At 43.0% G+C, this 26,549-nt stretch overlaps 1 protein-coding gene across 2 annotated transcripts in view; it reads right to left on the reverse strand.

The window, feature by feature from the left end:
- Positions 1-26,549, reverse strand: part of LOC126198447 (vacuolar protein sorting-associated protein 45) — a 124,451-nt gene that overhangs the window by 64,735 nt on the left and 33,167 nt on the right. For both annotated transcript variants that reach the window (XM_049934773.1, XM_049934774.1), the window contains exons 5-6: positions 6,375-6,485; positions 6,165-6,299 (exon numbers count right to left, since the gene is read on the reverse strand). In XM_049934773.1, the coding sequence (XP_049790730.1) occupies positions 6,165-6,299; positions 6,375-6,485 (246 nt within the window). The remainder of the gene's footprint in view (positions 1-6,164; positions 6,300-6,374; positions 6,486-26,549) is intronic.

Here is a 26,549-nt window from a genome sequence, read left to right on the forward strand (position 1 = left end):
TTGCACAGCATGGAGCCGCGGGCAGCAGAAGTACTTGGAGCAACAGACATGCAGTGCTGATCAGCATGACATATTTTACAGGTCATCATTCACTCTTTTTTGACAGAACTGGGCAGAAGGCAAAAATCTGGTTCGCTTACATTGTGCGCAACTAGTTGTTCACTTTTGTGCACCTATTTCCCATTCCGCAAGCTGTTTCATTAGATGTTCGTGTTTATGTTCATTGAGTCATCGTGCACACCTTATTATTTTGCTCTGTGATTCTAGGATTAGTGTATTGCTCTGTCTGCTCTGTGTGATTTTGAAGTAACTTGTCTTCATCTGCTGGCCAGCATTTTTCTCAAAAAATTTGCCACAGTTAATGTTGTTGCAGTTATGTAATGTGTCCAGTTGCCATGCACAGCTATATCAGGGGCCTAAGCATTATGTAGTTTTTTTTATGAAAAAAAAAATTAATCTTATGCAAGAGAACCAGCCGTTCCTAAATTTTAATGTTTGCTTTCACAATGTTTCAGAAGATGGTGGGTGCTCTGGTACCTATCTAGTCCTTTAAAGCATGTTGTGAGCTCCAGCTAATGGTACGACTCTAGCGAGTTTTTTATTATATTCCTTCCTGGAAGAAATAACAGCTCCCTTTCTGCAGTGCTCTGTAAGCAAAGCTTATTTCCTAGGGCATATCAACTTACTAGAAAGGTCCTGTAAGTGCACTCATGATTAAACCGTAACTTTTCTTGTAGTATAATCCAGTCAGAGACTTGTATTTCTTGCTTGTTAACAGCACTTACTAAGTTGCTGGGAGAGAGTCCCATATTGATGATTTTTTTCCGCATCGGCCTGGCTTATTTGTGGCCATGTGCACAGCTCTCGAGCATTTCCTAGCACGGCTTGCTATAGTTTTGCAGCCTTGCATCCTGGATGTGTGTGCTGAAGCAGATTATCTTATGTTATCTGACTTGCACTGTAAACGAAATTTTGTTGTCGGCTAAGAGGCCTTTGATTAATTGGCTTCACACAAGAAATTTTCCCTTTAATATTTAATACATATTCTACCCTTGTTCTAAGCTTTATTGTAATTTTTTTTTGGTGAAAACATTTTGGAGGTTTGCCTAATGTCTTAAAGAAATTTATCTAGAACTGTTTAAATTATTTTAATTGGCTGATTCATTTAAAATTGTTTAATTTAAAAATTTTAAAAGGTCAATATTGTTAAGGTCTTATTTTTTGTATTTGTTTCATAACCATTGGCCATTAGAGGAATTTCATGTATAGAAAGGAATTGCACATAACACAGAAATTAATACTTGAAACTGCTGACTAAAGAAAAGAAAAGCAAAAGAAAAGAGGCGACAATACATATGAGCAGAGAAAGAAAAGATGAAACCTGAAAACAAAAAATCAAGAAAGATGAAAAGCACAATCTCACTATCATTTACTCATGTACATCCATAAAATAAGGAAAATCATAAACACTGAAATTCCTAGGGAAACCAAAATGACTGATACAAATGTTTGGAAGATAAGTAAAGACATACAACATTCAAACCAGTAATACTAAAATTCATTGGAGTTTTTTACGCAAATCTGATAACCTCAAGATAGAGAGTAAGATGGAAATTCCAACTACGGTACACTACGCCTTCCACATTGCTGGCAACGGGTTCTACACAACCCTGGTGACTGCTTTGAAGGACTGTAACAGATGCAAACATGTAACTCTTTTGTGTTGGTTGTGAATAAATAGTTGCCACTATTTACATTCCAACCCTTGGTAATGCATTCAGGTCCAGGCGAGTTCAACCTATGGAGCAGAAAGAAGATACGGAGACACCCACTACTTTGGCCTTTTTGCCGTATTTTGGTGCCATGTCGTCAAGAATTGGAAGAGTCCTTGGAAGATTTGGCATTAAGTGTGTTTTTCAACCATCTTCAAAACTGCAAAACCTGTTGGGTTCGGTTAAGGATGATCTTGGCCTGAGGAAATGTCGTGTATACAAGATTCCTTGTCAATGTGGGGCAGCATATATAGGCCAGACATGTTGCACAGAACAAGAACGCTGCAATGAATATCAGCGTCATACATGCCTTCATCAACCAGAAAAGTCCGCAATTGTGGAACATTGTCTGAATACTGGACATCGCATGATATATGAAAAGATAAAAGTTTAACCCCGAGCATCATCTTTCTGGAATTGCGTCACTAAGGAAGCAATACATACCTGTACACCTGATCATCTCATCAACAGGGATGTGAGATTTCAACTGAGCACAGCCCGGAACCCTGCATTGGCTGCTATTAAATCACGATGCAAAAATCAAGATTTTTCGATAACAAACCCGTCATAACATTGGTCTAGTACAGTCTTTTGTGAGTAACGTCTGGTCGTACTGTTAGTAAACGCAGCGTACAGCACACATGCAGGAGAGCAGCTCTGCAATTTTCGGTTTGAGTAAGTCAACATCTATCTTCAAATCATTGCACATGCGTGATTTCCATGCCTGCGCATTCTTCGCGTGCATGTTCGAGAAATGGGGTATTGATGTGCGGATATCATCAGTCGTACCTAGCCACCAGCAAGGTTGAACCACCTGAAGGTGTCTGACAGTTGCTCCGAGAAACATTGTGGAATTTGCACAACATGATCCAGCAGCAAACCCATGAAGCCTATTTACAAGTTTCTTCTTGTTTTCCAAATTTTCAAATTGTCCCAGTTCCTTTTCTTGTAAGACTTTTACCAGTGATACTGAGGTAGTTTAATGAGAACTGAAGAGGTAAAATTAAAAGGAGCAACATCAGATACAGACTTCAGATGGTGTTGTCATATTGATACTACATAACTCCTTCCGTAAGTACTAGAATAAATTATCCACGGAAGACCCATAAACTCACCTCCCTCAAAGTAAAATATTTAGTCAGTGTTAATTTAGATTTTAAAAAATTCTAGCTACAGAACATTTTTTTTTTCAATTCATTGATCAAATTATACAAAATCTAATTAACAAAATATTGTCAACTGTTATTTTCTGGGATGTCAAACATTTGACAATGCAGTTCACAATATTCTCCAAGAGAAGCTCAAATACTACGACAGCAGAGAGCTTGCTGGCAACAGGATTTACCCTACCTAACAAAAACAATGTGGAGTATCACATTAAGAAACCCAGAGGACGTACACAAAAACAGCATCTTCAAAATGGAGAATAATTACTACGGGTGATCCACACAGTTGGATATTGGGTCTGCTCTTATTATACACAAATAATCTGCTACCATATATGCAATAAGAAGTAATAGTTATCTTTGCTGATAATGCAAGTATTATAATTGAGCTTAATAAAGAAACTTTAACAACAGAAAATATAAATAAAAATTTGTTGAAAAATAATAACTCATTCTCTGCATGTGGAATTTAAATAAAACACAGTAAATGCAGTTTGTACTAAACAAGGCCAGACTAAATCATTAGAAATAACGCATGAGGGGTGCTAAATAAATAAAAGAGAACATTCTGAATACTCAAGTGTTTATATTAATAATAACCTTAACAGAAAGTGACATGTTACACATCTTCTTCAAGGTATATGCTATGCAACTATTATGTTACGGATAATAGATTTTGGAGATGAAAATGTCAAGAAATTGACTTTCTCTGTTTTCATTCACTATGTCTGATGACATATTTTTGGGTAAATCACCACTGAGGACAAAGAATACCCAGCCTTTGTGTGGTACAGAAGGGAGTGATGCAACAAGCCATAAAAATATTTTACCCCTTGCCCAGTGATGTAAGGAATTTAACACACATTAAAAGTAACTTCAAACACAAACTGAAAGCATATCTGTTTGCTCCTGCTACTGCACAGCATACATACACATCAAAAAAAAGTTTTGCATCACCTCAGTTCCGAGAGTTCCGGAACCTGTACGGAAAATTGCAATAGAGATCAACATAAACACCTTTTTATTGCTCATGAAAACCACACATTGCATGTTGCACCACCAAACTGCGAGACCTTCAGAGGGAGTGGTCCAGATTGCTCTATACACTGGTACCTCTAATACCCAGTAGCACGTCGTCTTGCATTGTTGCGTGCCCGTATTTGCCATGGTATACTATCCACAAGTCCATCAAAGCACTGTTAGTCCAGATTGTCCCACTCCTCAATGGCGATTTGGTGTAGATCCCACAGAGTGGTTGGTGGGTCACATCGTCCATGAACAGCCCTTTTCAATCTATCCCAGGCATGTTTGATAGGGCTGATGTCTGGAGAACATGCTGGCCACTCTAGTCAAGCGATGTCGTTATCCTGAAGGAAGTCATTTACAAGATGTGCACGATGGAGGCATGAATTGTCAGCCTTGAAGATGAATGCCTGGCCAATATGCTGCTGATATGGTTGCACTATCGGCTGGAGAATGGCATTCACATATCGTACCGCTGTTACAGCACCTTCCATGACCACCAGCAGTGTACTTTGGCCCACATAATGCCATTCCAAAACAGCAGGGAACTTCCACCCTGCTGCACTCACTGGACACTTTGTCTAAGGCATTCAGCCTGACCGGGTTGCCTCCAAACACATCTCCGATGATTGTCTGGCTGAAGGCATATGCGACACTCATTGGTGAAGAGAACATGATGCCAATCCTGAGCGGTCCATTCGGCATCTGTTGGGCCCATCTGTACCACACTGGATGGTGTCGTGGTTGCAAAGATGAACCTCACCATGGATGTTGGGAGTGAAGTTGCGCATCACGTAGCCTGTAGCGCACAGTTTGAGTCATAACATGACGTCCTGTGGCTGCTCGAAAAGCATTATTCAACATGGTGGTGTTGCTGTCAGGGTTTCTCCGAGCCACAATCTATAGGTAGTGGTCATCCACTGCAGTAGTAGCCCTCGGGCGGCCTGAGCGAGGCATGTCATTGACAGTTGCTGTCTCTCTGTATCTCCTCCATGTCCGAACATCATCATTTTGGTTCACTACGGAATGCCTGGACAGTTCCCTTGTTGAGCCCCCTACCTGGCACAAAGTAACAATGTGGATGTGATCGAACCATGATACTGACCATCTAGGCATGGTTGGACTACAGACAATACAAGCTGTGTACCTCCTTCCTGGTGGAATGACTGGAACTGATCGGCTGTCGGACCCCCTCCGTCTAATGGGTGCTGCTCATGCATGGTTGTTTACATCTTTGGGTAGGTTTAGTGACATCTCTGAACAGTCAAAGGGACTGTGTCTGTGATACAATATCCATAGTCAACGTCTATCTTCAGGAGTTGTGGGAACTGGGATAATGCGAAACTTTTTTTGATGTGTGTATTAAAATGTTTTGTGCATGTGTGTGCGTGATTACGAGTGAAAGGGAGGAGTTTCAGATGGGTGAGGGTAGGAGGGATATAAGAATGGAGGGGGAAGGATATGGGAGGAAGAGGGGGTGGTCACAGGAAGAGGGAGGTAGGGAGGAGAAAGAGGGAGGCTGGATATAGTTGAATATAAATCACTTTATCTAAAAAAACCAATAGCTTAACACAATCGTGCAAATAGTCAGCATGTTGCTATCTTTGTCTCTGAGAAAATGCTTCATAATTTTGAAGTTGTCTGATTCCACATCATGCGTTGCAGTTATGATCCATGCAATATGCAAATATCAAGGCACTGCTGACATATATGCCGTGAAAAAGAATTATGCAAGATGAGGGACAGAGGAGGAGGAGGACTTTTACAAATCTAACTTTTTTTTTTTTTTGCTGCTCAATGTCTTTTCTATTCAGTAATGAACTATCTAACCTCACACAGAAATTAACTAAGCAACTGATTTACTGAGCTCGCATTTGAGAGCAGTAACATTCAAAAAAACACCTGGTGAACCAGATTTATGTTATTCACGGTTCCTTTGCAAATGTAATGACCTTGTCCTGGGGATGTTAAACCATTAATTTCCTTTTTTACACAGAAATTTACATACAATTCTGGATTTTTCACTATTTTAAAAGAAAAAGTATGAAGTTTGAGACTTCCTATATCATGAGTACAAATTCACAAACAATGAAAAGCAATTTAATGAAAAAAAAAAAATTGTCAAATGTTCATGCTTGAATGCTTCAAAGATGGAAGAAAAGGAAAGGTGACAAATGTTGAACATCTGAATTCTTTTACTTACAGCAGAATAAAATTCATCTTGCTCAGCAGAGAGTACAACTTCTTTCAGTTCCTTTGAAATGCCAGGAACACCTGAGAGATCAACTCTATTGTTGTTAATAGTCAATAGTTCATGAACCATTGCCTGATAGGTCCACTGAAAAATAAATTTATCTTCAGTAAATGCATAGACATATGTAAGTTCACTAATTAGTGTCAATCTGCAAAATACCTGATTAAGGAGAGGAGTAACAGGATCATCACGTCTGTCCAAAATCAGTAACACTGGTGGAACTTCTGACTGTCTAAACTCAAAAAGGGAGGCTTCTTTAGATAAAACTTCCTGAAACAGTATTTATTATCACTTACTTACAGGTCACATATATGCCAAATATGAACAGCAATCATATTAACAGAAGTAAATAATTTATAAGCTAAGAAAGAATTTAAAAGTGGGCAAAAATACACACAGAAGGATGTGGAAATTGGTTGGTTTGGGGGATGAAAGGGACCAGACTGCTACGGTCATCGGTCCCTTTTTCCAACTACAAAGAACATCCACAGAGAATAAAAACGAGGAACAGAATAGATCACAGACGATACAGAACAAGAGAAACTGAGACAAAGACAAGACAAAACGAACTAAAACCACACAGAGTGTGACGGTGGTTGACCGACCATAGAAATAAAAAAGGAAAAGCCAACCACTTAGAAACACATTTTAAAAAATCAGTTTAAAATCATAGGCCAAAGGCCAGAATCAACACAAAACAATAAAATAAAACAGGAACACTCAGATTAAATGATAAAATCCCCCTGCCTGAATAAAACAGTGGAGTCATCTGTTAAAAGGGCAGGGAGCGTATCAGGCAGCGCAAATGTCTGCCTGACCACAGCTAAAAGGGGGCAGGCCATCAAAATGTGGGCCACTGTCAAAGCCGCCCCACATCGACATAGAGGAGGGTCCTCCCGGCGCAGTAAATAACTGTGTCAGCCGGGAGTGGCCAATGCAGAGCCGGCAAAGAACTACTGAGTCCCTGCGAGTGGCTCGCAGGGATGACCGCCACACAGCCATCGTCTCCTTGACATCACGGAGTTTATTGCGCGTTGTCAGTTCGCGCCATTCATCGTCCCATAGCGCCAAGATTTTGCGGCGGAAGACTGCCCGCAAATCAGGCTCTGGGAGGCCAAAGTCCAGAGATGGCTTACTGGTGGCCTCTTTCGCCAGGCGGTCAACATGTTCGTTACCCGGGATACCGACATGACCAGGGGTCCACACAAAGACCACAGAGCGGCCGCAACGGGCAAGAGTATGCAGAGACTCTTGGATAGCCATCACCAGACGAGAATGAGGGAAACACTGGTCGAGAGCTTGTAAACCGCTCAGGGAATCGCTACAGATAACGAAGGACTCACCTGAGCAGGAGCGGATATACTCTAGGGCACGAGAGATGGCGACCAGCTCAGCAGTGTAAACGCTGCAGCCATCCTGCAAGGAACGTTGTTCGGAACGGTCCCCTAGAGTGAGCGCATACCCGACATGACCAGCAACCATCGAACCGTCAGTGTAAACAATGCCAGAGCCCTGATACGTGGCCAGGATGGAATAAAAGCGGCGGCGGAAGGCCTCTGGAGGGACTGAGTCCTTCGGGCCCTGTGCCAAGTCGAGCCGAAGGCAAGGGCGACGAACACACCATGGGGGTGTATGCAAAGTAGCCCGGAAAGGAGGTGGAACAGTGAAAACCTGAAGCCCAGAGAGAAGCTCTTTGACGCGGACCGCTATTGTACAACCAGACCGGGGCCGACGTTCTGGCAGACGGACGACCGATCGCGGGAACAGGAGACGATAGTTTGGATGCCCGGGCGAGCTTAGAACATGGGCAGCATAAGCGGCCAGCAAACGTTGGCGTCGGAACCGCAGTGGAGGTACACCTGCCTCCACTAGTACGCTGTCCACAGGGCTGGTGCGGAAAGCACCAGTGGCAAGGCGTATCCCGCTGTGGAGAATTGGGTCCAGCACCCGTAACGCAGATGGGGATGCTGAGCCATAAGCCAGGCTCCCATAATCCAGACGGGACTGGATTAACGCCTGGTAGAGCCGCAACAGGGTAGGACGGTCGGCACCCCAGCGGGTGTGGCTCAAGCATCTCAGAGCGTTTAGATGCCGCCAACACGTCTGTTTAAGCTGCCGGATATGAGGCAGCCAAGTCAACCGGGCATCGAAAACCACCCCCAAAAACCTGTGGGTCTCCACCACAGCAAGGAGTTCGTCGGCAAGATAAAGCCGCGGCTCAGGATGGACTGTTCGGCGCCGGCAGAAATGCATAACGCGGGTCTTGGCTGCCTAAAACTGAAACCCATGCGCTACAGCCCAAGACTGCGCCTTACGGATAGCGCCCTGTAGCTGACGTTCAACAGTTGCAATGCCAGTAGAGCTGTAATAAAGGCAGAAGTCGTCAGCATACAGGTAAGCGGAGACAGAATTTCCCACGGCCGCAGCAAGCCCGTTAATGGCTATTAAAAACAGACAGACACTTAAAACAGAACCCTGTGGCACACCGTTCTCTTGGACGTGGGAGGAACTATACGAGGCCGCGACTTGCACGCGGAAGGTACGACACGACAGAAAATTGCGGATAAAAATCGGCAGAGGACCCCGAAGACCCCATCCATGAAGCGTAGAAAGGATGTGATGACGCCATGTCGTATCGTACGCCTTCCGCATGTCAAAAAAGACAGCGACCAGGTGCTGACGGCGGGCAAAGGCAGTACGGATGGCCGACTCCAGGCTCACCAGATTGTCGGTGGCGGAGCGGCCTTTACGGAACCCACCCTGAGACGGAGCTAGAAGGCCCCGAGACTCCAGTACCCAATGCAAGTGCCGGCTCACCATCCGTTCAAGCAACTTGCAAAGAACGTTGGTGAGGCTAATGGGACGGTCCACCTCCAGAGGGGTCTTTCCAGGTTTCAAAATGGGGATGACAATGCCTTCCCGCCATTGCGACGGAAACTCCCCCTCGACCCAAAGACGGTTGTAAAGATCGAGAAGGCGCCGCTGGCAGTCCACTGAAAGGTGTTTCAGCATCTGACAGTGGATGCCATCTGGCCCAGGAGCGGTATCAGGGCAAGCAGCTAGGGCACTGCGAAATTCCCACTCACTGAATGGAGCATTGTAAGATTCTGGGTGGTTGGTGCGAAACGAAAGGCTCCGACGTTCCATCGGCTCTTTAATGGAGCGGAAGGCCTGGGGGTAATTCGCAGAAGCGGAACTCATAGTAAAATGCTCTGCTAAGCGATTTGCAATGACGTCGGAGTCAGTACAAACTGCTCCATTCAGAGAGAGCGCAGGGACACTGGCAGGGGTCCGATAGCCGTAGACGCGTCGAATCTTGGCCCAGACCTGCGAAGGAGTGACATGGAGGCCAATGGTGGACACATACCGCTCCCAGCACTCCTTCTTACCTTGGCGGATAAGGAGGCGGGCCCGCGCACACAGCCGTTTGAAGGCTATAAGGTGGTCTATGGAGGGATGTCGCTTGTGCCGCTGGAGCGCCCGCCGGCAATCTTTAATCGCTTCAGCGATCTCAGGCGACCACCAAGGCACAGCCTTCCGCCGAGGGGACCCAGAAGAACGGGGAATGGCAGATTCGGCGGCAGTAACGATGCCGGTGGTGACCGATTGAACCACCGCATCAATGTCATCAGTAGAGAGAGGCTCAAAAGCGGCAGTGGAGGAGAACAAGTCCCAGTCAGCCTTATTCATAGCCCATCTGCTAGGGCGTCCAGAAGAGTGACGCTGTGGTAGTGACAAAAAGAGCGGAAAGTGGTCACTACCACACAGGTCGTCATGCACACTCCATTGGACAGACGGTAAGAGGCTATGGCTACAGATGGAAAGGTCAATGGCGGAGTAGGTGCCATGCGCCACACTGAAGTGTGTGAAGGCACCATCATTTAACAGCGAGAGATCGAGCTGCGACAATAAATGCTCAACGATGGCGCCTCGACCTGTTGCCACTGACCCACCCCACAGAGGGTTATGGGCGTTGAAGTCGCCCAATAGCAAGAAAGGTGGCGGCAATTGGGCTACCAGTGCAGCCAGGACATGCTGCGAGACCTCACCATCCGGTGGAAGGTAAAGACTGCAAACGGTAACAGCCTGTGGCGTCCACACCCGAACAGCGACAGCCTCTAAAGGTGTTTGGAGAGGGACAGACTCGCTGTGCAGAGTGTGAAGGACATATATGCAGACGCCACCAGACACCCTTTCATAAGCCGCCCGGTTCTTATAATAACCCCGATAGCCACGGAGGGCGGGGGTTCGCATTGCCGGAAACCAAGTTTCCTGCAGAGCAATGCAAAGGAAAGGATGAAGGCTGATAAGCTGGCGGAGCTCAGCTAGATGGTGGAAGAAACCGCTGCAGTTCCACTGGAGGATGGTATTGTCCATGGCGGAGAAAGGCGTGACGGGACTGGGAAGGCAGATTAAGCCGCTGGGTCACCTGCTGTCTCCGATTGAGCACCCGTGCTAGTGCTATCCATGGCGTCTGAGGGACCAGCGAGATCGAGGTCCTCAGCGGACGCCAGGATCTCCACCTCGTCCTCAGACGCAGAGCGGGAAGGTGGCGGTGGGGTGGCTGCCACCGCGAATTCCTTGGGCTTAGAGCTCTTCTTCTTGGATTTCTCACGCTGCTCCTTGGGTTTAACTGGCTGGGAGGGCTTCACCGATTCAGTCTCCGGGACTGAGGAGGATCGTGAAGCCCTTCGACCAGCTGATTGCGGGCACTTATGCCACTGTCGGTCATCAGCCTTCCCACTGGTGGAAACCTGGGAAGGAAGGGACCCAAGGGACCTCTTGCGAGCGTGAGAAGCCGAAGAAGTTGGACACTTCTCCGGCTTAGAAGCAGGGACGGACGTCCCTGATGGGGGGGATGGTGTTGCCCCTGAGGGAGGTGGCGCAGGAGCAACCTGGTGGGTAGAGCCCCCCACTGGCAAGGGGGCAGGAGGAGTTGTACCACTCAGCGATCCGGCCGGAAGTTGCGAAACTGATGGGGCGAGCACAGGTGTTGCAGCAGCGGCGTAGGATGATGTCATTCGCACGGGATGTAATCGGTCGTATTTCCTTTTGGCCTCAGTATAAGTCAATCGGTCCAGGGTCTTATATTCCATGATTTTGCGTTCTTTCTGGAAGATTCTGCAGTCTGGCGAGCAAGGTGAATGGTGCTCCCCGCAGTTGACACAGATGGGAGGCGGGGCACATGGAGTATCGGGATGAGACGGGCGTCCGCAATCTCGACATGTGAGGCTGGAAGTGCAGCGGGAAGACATATGGCCGAACTTCCAGCACTTGAAGCACCGCATCGGGGGAGGAATATAGGGCCTGACGTCACATCGGTAGACCATCACCTTGACCTTTTCCGGTAACGTATCACCCTCGAAGGCCAAGATGAAGGCACCGGTAGCTATCTGATTTTCCTTCGGACCCCGATGAACGCGCCGGACGAAATATACACCCCTGCGCCCTAAGTTGGCGCGCAGCTCGTCATCAGACTGCAAAAGAAGGTCCTTATGGTAAATAACACCCTAGACCATATTTAAACTCTTATGCGGTGTGATCGTAACAGCAACATCCCCCAACTTGTCACAAGCAAGTAACCGTCGTGACTGGGCAGAGGATGCCGTCTGGATCAGGACCGATCCAGAGCGCATTTTTGACAAGCCCTCCACCTCCCCAAAACTTGTCCTCTAAATGCTCGACGAAGAACTGATGCTTTGTGGAGAGAAAAGACTCCCCATCAGCTCTCGTACAAACTAAGAATCGGGGCGAATAACTGCTACTGCCATCCTGAGAGTTACGTTCCTCCCACGGCGTGGCCAGAGAGGGGAACGTTTTTGGATTGTACTTTTCAGCATTAAATTGAGCCCGAGAACGCTTAGAGACTGCTGGCGGCTGGCCGCCAGCGAGAGATGATGTACCACGCTTCATTGCGGGTCATCCGCCCTGATGCCACCTACTCCGACCAAGAGCCCTCCCCACGGGCGCCACCCAGCCGCAGCAATAGCCACCTGGCAGGATGTCCATTGCCGGGAGTCCTGATGCCCCAGGGAGACGGGCATCTACTCCTTGGCATACGTGGGGAGTTAACGGCGCAGGCATCAGTAGAGCGATCCCTGTGTTGTCAGGGGGCTACAACCAAGAGGGTACATGGTGGCCCCACCACAACGGACTGGCTACCGTGCTGGATCTTAGGTGCAAAACTGTCCAAGGTCGTCGTCGCAGTTAAAAGAAACACTGCAGAGCGCAGCGTGGGAATCGCACCCAGGGACGTATCCTCGCCCAAGAGATGGAAAACGAGCGGGACACCATTGCAACGACGAAAAAGCCGGCTAAAGGTCTCAATGCACGACGGATACAGTGCACCATGTAAGGCGCCCTTCCCCAATTGGCTCGCTCTTCGGAATAATTTAGAAAGATGGAGGTCAAACCCGAGAGGGGACCATCACATAAAGCCGAAACATTTGAGACTCCTTTTAGTCGCCTCTTACGACAGGCAGGAATACCGCGGGCCTATTCTAACCCCCGAACCCGCAGGGGGCAAGGATGTGGAAAGGCAGCAGACAAAAATGCATGTTATTTGAAACCCCATAATGAAAGTAACGGCAGTAGAGAAAACACACACAAGTGCACGATAGAGGCAGAGAGAGAGAGAGAGAGAGAGAGAGAGAGAGAGAGAGAACGAACAGGGAAGGGATGTGTTATGAAATCCAGTATTTTCATTATTTTTCATCATCATGTGACAATTTCATTTTAAGTGTTCTTAGTTTATATGCCTGTAACATAGACCACAGAAACTGAAAGCTGAACATTCCCTTATGGAACCACTACGCTCCAGCCACAATCTGCCAACCGATATTACTGTGCAAGGCTGCACACTGTGCCACTTTCCATATTGGAATGACAAGCAGTTTAACGATTACATTCTTGTTGAGAATTGACAGTGTATCAGTTGCCATACACGTGACTGAGAGTCGCATGTATGTTTTGGAATTGAGAGTACTGGCAGGCACTATTTAAAAAAGTGTGTTTATTGCAGTTATGAAGACCAGGAAAGCAGTATAGCTGCACCTTTTCTCTTTTGCGCTTAGCACCACTAAGAGGAAATTTGTAGCTTACTTTACTTTCAAGTTGAACCTATAAATATTGAGCAATTTTGTAACAGAGAACTAGTGGGTATTAAAGAGGATTTCACGAGTTGGAAGCAAAACCCAAACTCACCGATAACAAACACTACAGCATTCCATTCAAACAACAAATATGCAAACTGCCATCCACCCCTATAATAACAGGCAATGAATAAAACTGCAATAACTACTCAAAGTACATGGGCATCACCTGGATAGGTCACTTACATACTGGCACACTCTTCAGAAAGCAGCAGCAAAGTAAAGAAGCCACAATAATTTATTGCAAAAGCTAATGGGAAATTCTGGGGGAACTCATACAATTTCAGGACACCAGCACTGGCTTTAGTTTACACATCATCTACATCTGCATCCATACTCCACAAGCCACCACTCATCACCTTTGAATACCCACAGTCAATGACAGTTTACAGGGTTTTATTACATACAAAGTCTTGGAGCCCCACACATAACTGGGAACTTGTTTCACATGCTCGTACCTTGATAAACAGTCTTCAGTGGGGCACTGTGTCAAACGTTTTCTGGAAATCTAGGTATAAGGAATCTTCCTGTTGCCGTTCGCATCCACGGTTCCCATGATGTCATATGAGAAAAAAGCAAGCTGAGTTTTGGACAAGCAATGCTTTCTAAATCTGTACTTGTCTGCGAACAGAAGCTCTACATCTCACGGAAATTTATTACATTTGGAATGAGAATGTGTCCAAGAATTCTGCAGCAAACCAGAGTTAAGGGTTTTCATCTGTACTTTTATGGGTCTCTTCTTTTACCCTTCTTATATACAGGAGTCATCTGAGCTTTTCCTGCCACTTGGGACTTCATGCTGGACGAGATACTTGCGATAAATACAAGCTAAGTACAGGGAAAATGCATTAGAGTACTCTCTGTACAACTGAAGTAGGGTTCCATCCAGACCTGACAACATATTTTTTTTCAACTTTCAGTTACTTCTCTACACCAAGAAAGTGTATTACTACGTCCTCCAAACATGAGTCTGTACAATGATTAAACAATGAAATGATTGCACTATCCTCCAGTGTGAATGATAGCTTAAAAGTAATATTTCCTTTTGCTGTCTCATATTTCCACACCATATTTGTCAACAAGTGACTGGATAGAAGGCTTCAACCCACTTAACAATTTCATGTACGACCAAAATTTTCTCGGATTTACAGCAAGATGTTTTTCTAATGTATAACGGTGGTATAGCTGTATGCTTCACACACTGATCTTTTAACAGATGCATGAATTTCTACCAACTTCTGCCGATTACCATCTGTGCATTCTTTTTTGAACCACGAGTGCAACTACCTCTGCTTCCTCAGCAATTTCCACATTTTCTTATTGAACCATAGTGGGTCTTTTCCATCCTTAATCCACTTACTGAGTCCATATTTCCCCATGGCATGATTTATAATCCATTTAAACTTTGTCCATAATTCCTCCATGACCATTATATTGTAAGTAAAGGATGCCCATTCATTTTCTAAGTGGGAAGCGAAAAACTGCTTATTTGCTCTTTCCCTGAAAAATACTCTCCTAGTCCTCTTGATAGATTTATTAACTTGTGTAGCCACCATAGCCATGATGACATCATGATATTCCTGTCTCTATACTGTCACTGTCAATAAGTCAGTGCTGTCTGAAGCTACAATGTCTAAAATATTTCCCGTGCATTTGGGCTGTAGAACTAGCTGCTCAAGAAAGTTTTCAGAAAATACAATCAAAAGTATTTCACAAGACTGCCTATTCATACCACCTGCAATGATCCACAGGCATTCAAGTCCATACAAGGTAAGTTAAAGTCATCTCCAACTAATATGACATAACTGGGTTACTTCCACACTAATGTGCATAGATTTTCTTTGAATGACTCTAAAACTGTGATGGCAGCATCAGATGGCTGGTAAAAACAGCCAATAATTAACTTGAGTTCACACTGACCTGTTATGCACATCCAGACAACTTCAGTGAGACTAAATTTCAACCTCGAGCGACATTATTTTTGCCAACTGCAAAGGACATTCCACCTCTTCCAGAACTCTAATTTGTCTTTTCGATATACGTTTCACGCCTCACTACATATTTCAGAGACTTCTATTTCAGATTTCAGCTATCTCTCAATTCCAAGAATAATACGAGCACGACAACTTTCCTGGAGGGCAGTAAATTCAGGGATTTTGTCAATTATAATTCGAGACTTTACTGTTACAATTTTGACAGTCTAAGTATCTTTACTTTGAACACAGCCTGATTTTACTCTGTGTGTACTGAGTGGCAATTGTTCATCAGAGGACCTCAAATTACTGCCTGGCCTAAAAGAAAAACCCATGTGCACTCCTCATGGGCAATTGCTTTGTGTAGTGCACTCATGACCTATCAAGATGAGTCCTAAATTCTCCAAAACAAAAGGCAAGTCCAGAAATCTGCAGCCAAGACTATCACAGAGTCAAAGAAGTCACTGGCTCCAGACAAAAACACCCTGATCAATTCTCAGATTGATGCTGCAAATTGTGAGCTCTGCTTGCACCCCACACTCAAGGTCAGCAGTCTCCACTACCTCCACCAGCTGCTATATGAACTGATTGGTGTAGATAAGAGCCACAACTTGCAGATGGCTGTACCCTGCATCCTTGATAATTGCAGGCAAAGCCTCCTTTCCTTCACATCTCAGACGAGGCCCCCAGCAGACATATTGAGTGCACATTGGATTTCTTTCTGGCCCTGGACACAATGTCCCTATAGGGCTCCATAATGCACCTAACTTTGGAACTCCAATAACAAGGAAACCCGAAGTAGCGGCCACCTTTTCACTCATACGTTGAATGAGTGAGGCCAGACAGCCATGCTCCACATTGACTCTCTGCCTCGAACAATGCTGTGAATGTGTGAATCTACATTTTACATTTACCTTAATGCAAGATTACTCCTCATAAATACAGAAACATGCACGAAATTTAATAATAAAAATACAAAAATAACACACAAAAAGCTAAATATGTAACTTGCTGCTCTGACGGTGTGTCATAGGCAGCAGCTGAATGGTTCTCACATCACTTAGTGGATGTCCAACACTGAGTGATTATGCATATTGTATTTGGTATGCCTCTGTTTATCCCTGTTCAGTGGTTCCTGGTGCTAAACAACATCACTCCATCTCAAGCAAGAGAGAGCAAGCTCTCGTTTGGTTAAATACAAGAATAGAAAAGAATCACCAGTGAGATGATTTCCAGCAAGATTTTACAACCCAACTGAAATCCTGTCATCCGCCTTGAAGAACCTCCATTAGTCTGTTAGCTAATGGTTCCAAATCCTGTGACTGCCTGGAAATTGGAACGGTCATCTTCACCCAGCAAGGCTGCTTGCAAGGCAAAAACCCAGTTATCAAATACCCTGAAACAATCTTCCTCTTGTCACTTGGTGAAAAGTGAATCTAATTACGTGTGAGACAGAGGGGACGGCTGCTACTCTCTACAACTGTGAATAGTGAGACACACTGTGCTGTGAATACAGCGAGATGATACAGATGGTGCCACATTTTGTTCAGGGCTGCCCCTTACACGCTTTTGCCAGATCCTTGGACAAACTACACCAAGCTGTTCTAAAGCAACTGCATCATTGGAAAACTTAATAAACTGATCTATTTTTTTCTTTTTTTTACTTAACTAGTTATTTATAATTTCTTTGTTTATGATTGTTAATGTACTTGAGATTACAATGAAATGAATACCCGTAGCTGCATAAGGGCATTGATATAAGTCAACGGGGACAGTTGAAAATGTGTGCCCCGACCAGGACTCGAACCCGCAATCTCCTGCTTACACGGCAGATGCTCTATCCATCTGAGACAGAGACACAGAGGATAGTGCGACTGCATAGACTTCTCTGGCATGCCTCCTGTGAGACCCACATTCCCAATTTATTGTCCTGCACTATATTTATAGTGCCCCTGCCCATTATACTCATTACTCACAGCTTTTTGCCGATTCTCATAGAGTTCGGGCACTGTTTGTGCATCTGTACAGAAGAAGATGGTCAAATGGCCAGTGAGCTTTAACTATATATAAGGCTCACCAGTCATTTGACCATCTTCTGTGTGTGCGCACACACAAACACGCGCACACACACACACACACACACACACACACACACACACACACAAATGCAGTCTCTGGCAAGTGAAACCACACCAATGGTTTCAGTTGTCTGATACTGCAGCCATGTGTGTGAGTTTCATTTGCGTGAGAGTGTCTATTGTCGACGAAGGCCTTAATGGTCGAAAGCTATAATTGTGTGTGTTTTTTTGTTGTACCTATCTGCGACTCAAGCATCTCCGCTATATGGCGAGTAGCAACTTTCCTTCTCATAATTTAGAGCAATTTAAAGTGGAAACACCATATAAAACTAATTGTAGGGAAGGTACAAGACTGACATATTCAGTGGATGAATCCTCAGAAGCATAATCCAATCACAAAGTAGGTAGCTTACAAAGGACTTATTAGACTACTACTTGAAAACTGCTCTTCAGTCTGGGACATGTACCAGAAAGAATTGGTACAGGAAATAGAGAATATCAAAAGGTAAGCAGCAAGTTTTCATAGGTTCATTTTGTAATTGTGTTAGCATCATGGAGATGCTCATCCAACCCCAGTTTCAAAGGATACAATACTTTCCTAGAAAACTCACCCAATAGATTGCTGCCTCCTACGCATATCTTGCAAAAAGTCAATGAAGGTAAATTTAGCAATATTTAAGTTCACATGGAGGGTTATTACACCATTTGCAACTGTAACAACAGGGAAATGAATGGGAGGGGCAGGGGGTGGGAGATGGCAGCAGTACACATTACAAGGTATCCTTCACTACACATCATAAGCTGGCTTGTGTAGTATAAACATAAATGTAGTGCTCCAGGGTGCAAATAAATATTTAAAAAAGTCGAGGGGCATGAAAGGGAAGCAATGGTTGGGAAGGGAGTGAGACAGGGTTGCAGCCTATCCCCGATGTTATTCAATCTGTATATTGAGCAAGCATGGACAGTGTCTTGAAAGGAGGATATATGATGAACATCAACAAAAGCAAAACGAGGATAATGGAATGTAGTTGAATTAAGTCGGGTGATGCTGAGGGAATTAGATTAGGAAATGAGACACTTCAAGTAGTAAAGGAGTTTTGCTATTTGGGGAGCAAAATAACTGATGATGGTCGAAGTAGAGAGGATATAAAATGTAGACGCAATGGCAAGGAAAGCGTTTCTGAAGAAGAGAAATTTGTTAACATCGAGTATAGATTTAAGTGTGAGGAAGTCATTTCTAAAAGTATTTGTATGGAGTGTAGCCATGTATGGAAGTGAAACAGGGACGATAAATAGTTTGGACAAGAAGAGAATAAAAGCTTTCAAAATGTGGTGCTACAGAAGAATGCTGAAGATTAGATGGGTAGATCACGTAACTAATGAGGAGGTATTGAACAGAATTGGGGAGAAGAGGAGTTTGTGGCACAACTTGAATAGAAGAAGGGATCGGTTGGTAGGGCATGTTCCGAGGCATCAAGAGATCACCAATTTAGTATTGGAGATGTAGATGATGTGTAAACTAAAGCCAGTGCTGGTGTCCTGAAATTGTATGAGTTCCTCCAGAATTTCCCATTAGCTTTTGCAATAAATTATTGTGGCTTCTTTACTTTGCTGCTGCTTTCTGAAGAGCGTGCCAGTATGTAAGTGACCTATCCAGGTGATGCCCATGTACTTTGAGTAGTTATTGCAGTTTTATTCATTGCCTGTTATTATAGGGGTGGATGGCAGTTTGCATATTTGTTGTTTGAATGGAATGAAAGAAACCGTACGAAAATTGTGCACTGTATTATAAGAAATGAAATAAAACTACCGCGATAACCTTACGACGAAAGTCTGTTTCAATAAAACTGAGTATCTGTACACAAACGTGCCTCTATCGGCACAAATTAGTAAAATACTAATCACTTAGATTTCGGTTGGCTCTGTGTTTTATTGGTATGCTGTGTCATACTCAAGTGGTATGCAAAGGTGGCATTTCATAAATAAAGTTATGTATTCCTAGAAACCCAAAATTTGTTTGTCAGCAGCGGAAAGAGGCGTTACCTGTTGTGCAGCATTGTAAGTACTAAGTTTTTCACCATTGCAGTATGAGCCGAAAGTATTTTCTTGCCATTTCCTTATCGATGTGTGATCTGACTGCTGGTAGCTCTTTCACAGAAGGGGTAAAAACGTTGCAGTCAGCAAGACTGGAACCGCAAACCATAACAGACGCTTTCTCTCAGGTTAGCACGTTTCCACAGAGCTAGGGAAAAGGCATGCGTCTACGTCCCTCTTACGAGACTTGTAGTGGCTAGAACTCGTAAACCGCTATTTATAGGACGAGATTAGATGCGACTTTCATGTGCAACGACTTTCCTGGGCTGAAAACCGTAAATTTACAATATTTTGTTACAGCTCAAGCATTAACAATAACTCAGATTATTCAATGGAAATGGCAGAAAAAATCAAGCGAACTTTGAGGTTTAATTCTGTGCACACCAGGAAGTAACTCGTCGATCACAGAGTTGCCAAATATACCTTGCCTTGTTGCCAAATCTCAGTTACATTACCAGCATGAAGAAGACGAAATGATGTGATCCTACAGTGGGCTGGGAAGTGACCATAGCTGATGTCTGAAAGACGCGGCTGCTACGGCCTGGAATATGTAATCCATCTGATTCACATTTCTGTAACTGGGTTTAGGGACTGGAGCATAGTTACTAATAATACTCAGAACTGACTGCAAACTAAGCTTCATAAATCAGTAACTCTCATAGTTGTTTTTATATATCTTTCATAAGTGTACTCAAAACTAAGAAAATCATTGACGAACATTTTCGTGCCTCGCTGATAGTCGAGCACAACAAACAAATAAAAATAAAAAAAGACTGTGTGTGTGTGTGTGTGTGTGTGTGTGTGTGTGTGTGTGTGTGTGTGTGTGTGTGAGAGAGAGAGAGAGAGAGAGAGAGAGAGATAAAAATAAAAAAGAATGAGAGAGATAGAAAAAAAAAAAAAATGTTGCAAAGAAACTGAATCATGGTATGTAAAGAAATCTTTCATTAAAATGACACGTTCTACATCATTACAAAATGTCGTATTCATGATCTATGGAACAAGTATTAATCTAATCTAATCATATCATATCATATTGCTGACTAGTCATGAAGAAGCACGAATTACAGAAATTTTCGCGAATATCAGTAACCAAATCTAAACTTGAAAAAAAAAAAAAAAAAGACTCATTGACCTTATACTTAGTCGCTGACCATAAATTCTAGCTCAGAGTGACACCAGTTTAAGTAACCTAATGTAGCGAAGACTGTTTGTCAGTGCTCTCTCTCACCGGAAAATACGCAATTCACTCATTCGGCTCCAATAGTACACTGTAACAATACTTTCTGTGTGTATGCAATGCATGCGGATTGTGGAATTTAGTGGTGCTCTCTCTTCCACTTCTGTATACAATATGGCTGACCTAAACGGGCCCTTTATCATTACAGGCCCTGGGCGGTGCAACATCGTTCTGACAACAGTAATATGCTTATACTGACAGCCTCACTGTTCGTTTTAGCTGATTTTGTAATCATTTAAGTAAAACAACATGACCTTCCAGTGGGAGACATTTCGTCCCCCATTTCCTTGTGTGAAATTTGTCAGTAAGCTTTTTGCCTTCCAAGCAGCGAAATGCGGCAGAGTACAGCCAGTAAACAATTCACATAACACAATTTAGTGCCGTTGAGATGATTTCTTTTAACACTGTGGTAGCTGAAGGAATTTAGTTTCTTCTTAAATCGTCTTACGCAGCAACGTTCACAGATGTCTCAAATAGGGAAAGCTCTTTATCCAGGTACGAAGGTTGTGAGACAAACTTGCCACTGTTTGTGTCAGGTTGATCTTTTCGTCTAGTAGCATTTACACACACGTATAGAATGCTATCAATACTTCAAACGCTGTAGCTAACGTTGCTCTCTTAAAATAATTTTGTTTTGTTAATTTTTATGGGTGTTCAGCATGCAATATGTGTTGTAAATACAGTCTTAAACAAAAAAATTATCCGTAAGGTGGACAATACAATTGTGCTGCCATCAGAATTCTATGTCTGGCATTATGCTCGATCTGGCCACATTGTAGACTGCGACACTTCCTGGAGGAAGTCTTGAGTGCAGTCTGAGTGCATCATTTTCCACTGCGACTGTAGTCTTGAGGTAAAACGCATGACTAGCTACTCTCGACGATGTGAAATGTTTTAATGTTGTTGAGTGGTGACCCATAAAATCTGTCTACAATTTGTGTTTCACACTCTATTGCAACGGAGGCACAAAACCGTTTTTATTTGGTGAGTATTTTATTACACTAAATGCAATACGTCAATGTGGCACAGATTTAATTTCATTGTGATCCAGTGCACTATAATTAAAGTGTCATATCCCGTTCTTTTTCCTTTCACAAGAGATTCTTCAAATAATTTATTTTACTGACAAATTTCACACAAGGAAAAGGGGGACGAAATGTCTCCCACTGGAAGGTCATGTTGTTTTATTTAAATGATTACAAAATCAGCTAAAACGAACAGTGAGGCTGTCAGTATAAGCATATTACTGTTGTCAGAACAATGTTGCACTGCCCAGGGCCTGTAATGATAAAGGGCCCATTTAGGTCAGGCATATTGTATACAGAAGTGGAAGAGAGAGCACCACTAAATTCTACAATCCGCATGCATTGCATACATACAGAAAGTATTGTTACAGTGTACTATTGGAGCCGAATGAGTGAATTGCATATTTTCCGGTGAGAAAGAGCACTGGCAAACAGCCTTCGCTACATTAGCTTACTTAAACTGGTGTCACTCTGAGCTAGAATTTATGGTCAGCGACTAAGTATAAGGTCAATGAGTCGGATGCGGGTTTTGCAACTGTGAAATACTTTCCTACATACTAGGAGTGAATATTAAATCTGAACTGATGCAAAAATTTTGAACTTGGGTAGTTTACAATGAAAATCTTTCTGTTTATTGCAAAGGAAAACAATTGTTTTTCTAAAATATTCTCTGCCATACACAACTTGAAACAGGTCACGTCGACCAGATCTTGTGGAAGAACTGACAGCGACGTATAACGGAAGGCAGCAAGATCCCTTGGATTTTGGTTTGGCAGTATTCGACAGCCATTTCTAGGCACAAGTAAATTAAGAAAGGTAGCACGTTTTTGTTTTCAGGTAACGTCTTCATCAATTAATTTAGTTTTAATGTAATCTGCGAGTAATTGCTGATGTTTGATATTAATATGAAAAGGACTCCGTAGACAGGGAAAGAACCTCTTCTTGGGCAACTACTTCTATAATGACCAAAAGGCATTAAATAATCTTCAGGCGCACGTGTTCCAGCAACGGTATGAAGAAAATGATAGTAACAATGACGGTAATAATCGAATTATCCGGTAACTTCACACTTCACGGTGGATTTTCTCAAACTAAGAAATTTTCTGAATTAGTGAATACTTCAAAATGGCTTTACATCGAGGCTATGATGCCTAGAAGAGTCTTTACATCCTGCTGACATGAGAATAGCATAATTTCCACGTCACAAGATTGCTTCTACTTAACCATTTAATAGACTCTCATTTTTTTCCACCGTGACTAATTTTGTAAGCTAAGCACATCATCCGTTACAGCACACTCCTGTGGCTGGGAAATGTGGCCACAATGGTCTGGTGGAACTAACTATCACAGGTGCAATGGGTTGGTTCAGGCGTTTACTTTTAAGAGGCACAAACAGATTTACTTTACCTCTGGTATCCTCAAGAGAAAGACGTTATAATCCAGAATCCGCATTAAACATCACGTTCCTTCTTTACAATTTAGGCAGAGCTGGTTTACGTTGGGAAATGACATAGGCGGAAGTCATGGTAAACAGAAATACTGTCTCCAGTAAACTTACTTACATTAGAAAATTTTATTTTATTTGATGAAACAATAGCCATTTAAAGGAACAGGACACTTATTTTTCTTGTACTTGATTGAACTAGAGACGTTGAAAAATTTGGTGCTGGGCTATGATTCGAATTCGTATCTCATCTTTCGAGGATCTGAATCTCTCGGAACAGTATAGTTCAATCATTTCGTTCCTTTTCCCAAGACTGCAATCTTCTCTAGGTCTCCTCGAAAGGTAAGTATGTGGATCTGAATCCTGATCCAGTACAAAAATATTCATAATTTCATTTCAAGCCCTATCACGTGCATACCATTCTGCTAGCGAAAATTAACGTGCATTTTCAATGTCTGTTCATGTGTTGCCAACAATCGCAATAGGTGTCGTTATTTCTGGTCAAACACACACACATCTTACTGTTGGTGAGTAAGCAAGTGTTACTTAAGCTATGTTCGTGGATGATAAAGAAGGACGGTGGTTGTGTGGTTCGATTGTCGCTCAGGCACAAAAATTTGTATCCTTATTTTAGATTCAAACATCTAGCAGCTGGTAAGAAAGACCGATACGTAACATTTGATTTTACTTAGTTAACAACCCGATTGCGTGCTGGGTTCGTATCTCCGTCACAGAACTTCACATCATGCGCTTCATCTTTAAATGCATGAACACTTTGTTCCTTTTTTTTTCAAGTTTAGATTTGGTTACTGATATTCGCGAAAATTTCTGTAATTCGTGCCTCTTCATGACTAGTCAGCAATATGATATGATATGATTAGATTAGATTAATACTTGTTCCATAGATCATGAATACGCCTTTTTGTAATGATGTAGAACGTGTCATTTTAATGAAAGATTTCTCTAAATACCATGATTCAGTTTCTTTGCAACATTTTTTTTACTTGCAACATTTTTTTTACTCTCTCTCTCATTCATTTTTATTTTTATCTCTCTCTCTCTCTCTCTCTCTCTCTCTCTCTCTCTCTCACACACACACACACACACACACACACACACACACACACACACACACACACACACAGTCTTTTTTTTATTTTTATTTGTTTGTTGTGCTCGACTATCAGCGAGGCACGAAAACGTTCGTCAATGATTTTCTTAGTTTTGAGTACACTTATGAAAGACATATAAAAACAACTATGAGAGTTACTGATTTATGAAGCTTAGTTTGCAGTCAATTCTGAGTATTATTAGTAACTACGCTCCAGTCCCTAAACCCAGTTACAGAAATGTGAATCAGATGGATTACGTATTCCAGGCCGTAGCAGCCGCGTCTTTCAGACATCAGCCCACTGTAGGATCACATTGGTTTGTCTTCTTCCTGCTGGTAATGTAACAGATTTGGCAACAAGGCAAGGTATATTTGGCAACTCTGTGATCGACGAGTTACTTCCTGGTGTGCACGGAATTAAGCCTCAAAGTTCACTTGATTTTTCCTGCCATTTCCACTGAATAATCTGAGTTATTATTAACGCTTGAGCTGTAACAAAATATTGTAAATTTACGGTTTTCAGCCCAGGAAAGTCATTGCACATGAAAATCGCATCTAATCTCGTCCTTTAAATAGCGGTTTACGAGTTCTAGCCACTGCTAGTCTCGTAAGAGGGACGTAGACGCATGCCTTTTCCCTAGCTCTGTGGAAACGTGCTAACCTGAGAGAAAGCGTCTGTTATGGTTTGCGGTTCCAGTCTTGCTGACTGCAACGTTTTTATCCCTTCTGTGAAAGAGCTACCAGCAGTCAGATCACACATCGATAAGGAAATGGCAAGAAAATACTTTCGGCTCATACTGCAATGGTGAAAAACTTAGTACTTACAATGCTGCACAACAGGTAACGCCTCTTTCCGCTGCTGACAAACAAATTTTGGGTTTCTAGGAATACATAACTTTATTTATGAAATGCCACCTTTGCATACCACTTGAGTATGACACAGCATACCAATAAAACACAGAGCCAACCGAAATCTAAGTGATTAGTATTTTACTAATTTGTGCCGATAGAGGCACGCTTGTGTACAGATACTCAGTTTTATTGAAACAGACTTTCGTCGTAAGGTTATCGCGGTAGTTTTATTTCATTTCTTATAATACAGTGCACAATTTTCGTATGGTTTCTTTTAGTGTTGTTAAAACATTAGTTAACATGAGATAGAAATTAATCATCAACGATATATGCGAATTCTCAGATGTTATCTATAACAGCCTGACAATGCACGTGCAGTTTATTGATTACATGCATGTAGAAAACTTGTTCTGAGTTAAAGCTGTCAAACAAGGTTTTATGAAGAATAAAATGCCACTGCCACACGACAGCTAATGTAGAAAATACTTTTCTGACGTATTTTGGCACGATGCGCTCTCCCCAAACATAATACAAAAGTTTCGAAATGCATCTGCAGCCTGGCCATCTATTAAACCTGAAAAGAATAAAATGTCGCAGAAGTTAGCTCTTTTTCCACATGGGACTATTTCGGTTTGAGAAGTGAAGGGAATTATGTTCAAAGTTCCATTAGATCGATAACTTCAGCAGTATGGCGTTTTAAAAAATGTAGCAGTGAATGTACCCAAACTCGCGACGTCTTATCAACATTGCGCAACGCTTACCGTTACGCTACTAGCTGACACATAGTTACAACACCTCCAGAACTCAACAACAATTCCTCCAGAACTTGCGCATTGCACAGTGCTGTGAGATAATGCATATGGCCGGATCTAGACTTCTGAGAGACAGACAGTTACAGCTTTTATTTTGCACTGCACGACGTTTTTAACAAACAGATAGCGCAATAGAGTAACTCAAGTCGAAAGGAACACTTCCTGTTTAAATTTCTGCATCCTACATTGTTGGTAGTTCTGTGTAGGTGTCAGTTACGTGATTTTAATTTCGGTGATTACAAAATAGAGTCGAATGTATGCACTGGGTAGCCGAGGCAGCTAGTTCATGGCGATTCGGTCAACCAAGTAAATGAATGTACTGAACATGCTGCAAAGCCCTACAGGGAGTCTGTGTGTCAGAATTCTCATCCAGTGTGGCGCAACATCGTTATGATAGAAAAATGAGTGATACGGAAGACAATTTGGTGGTCCCTTGGATTGATGCTAGATTCATATACTTATGGTCTGGGTTCAATTCCAACTTCTGCTGATGATTTTTGATAAGGAGAGACAGATTCTGTTCTCTTCTGGCTACACCAAGTGAAGAAGGTATAATG

The sequence above is a fragment of the Schistocerca nitens genome, chromosome 8 (genome assembly GCF_023898315.1).
Source record: "Schistocerca nitens isolate TAMUIC-IGC-003100 chromosome 8, iqSchNite1.1, whole genome shotgun sequence".
In the NCBI taxonomy this organism is placed as follows: domain Eukaryota; kingdom Metazoa; phylum Arthropoda; class Insecta; order Orthoptera; family Acrididae; genus Schistocerca; species Schistocerca nitens.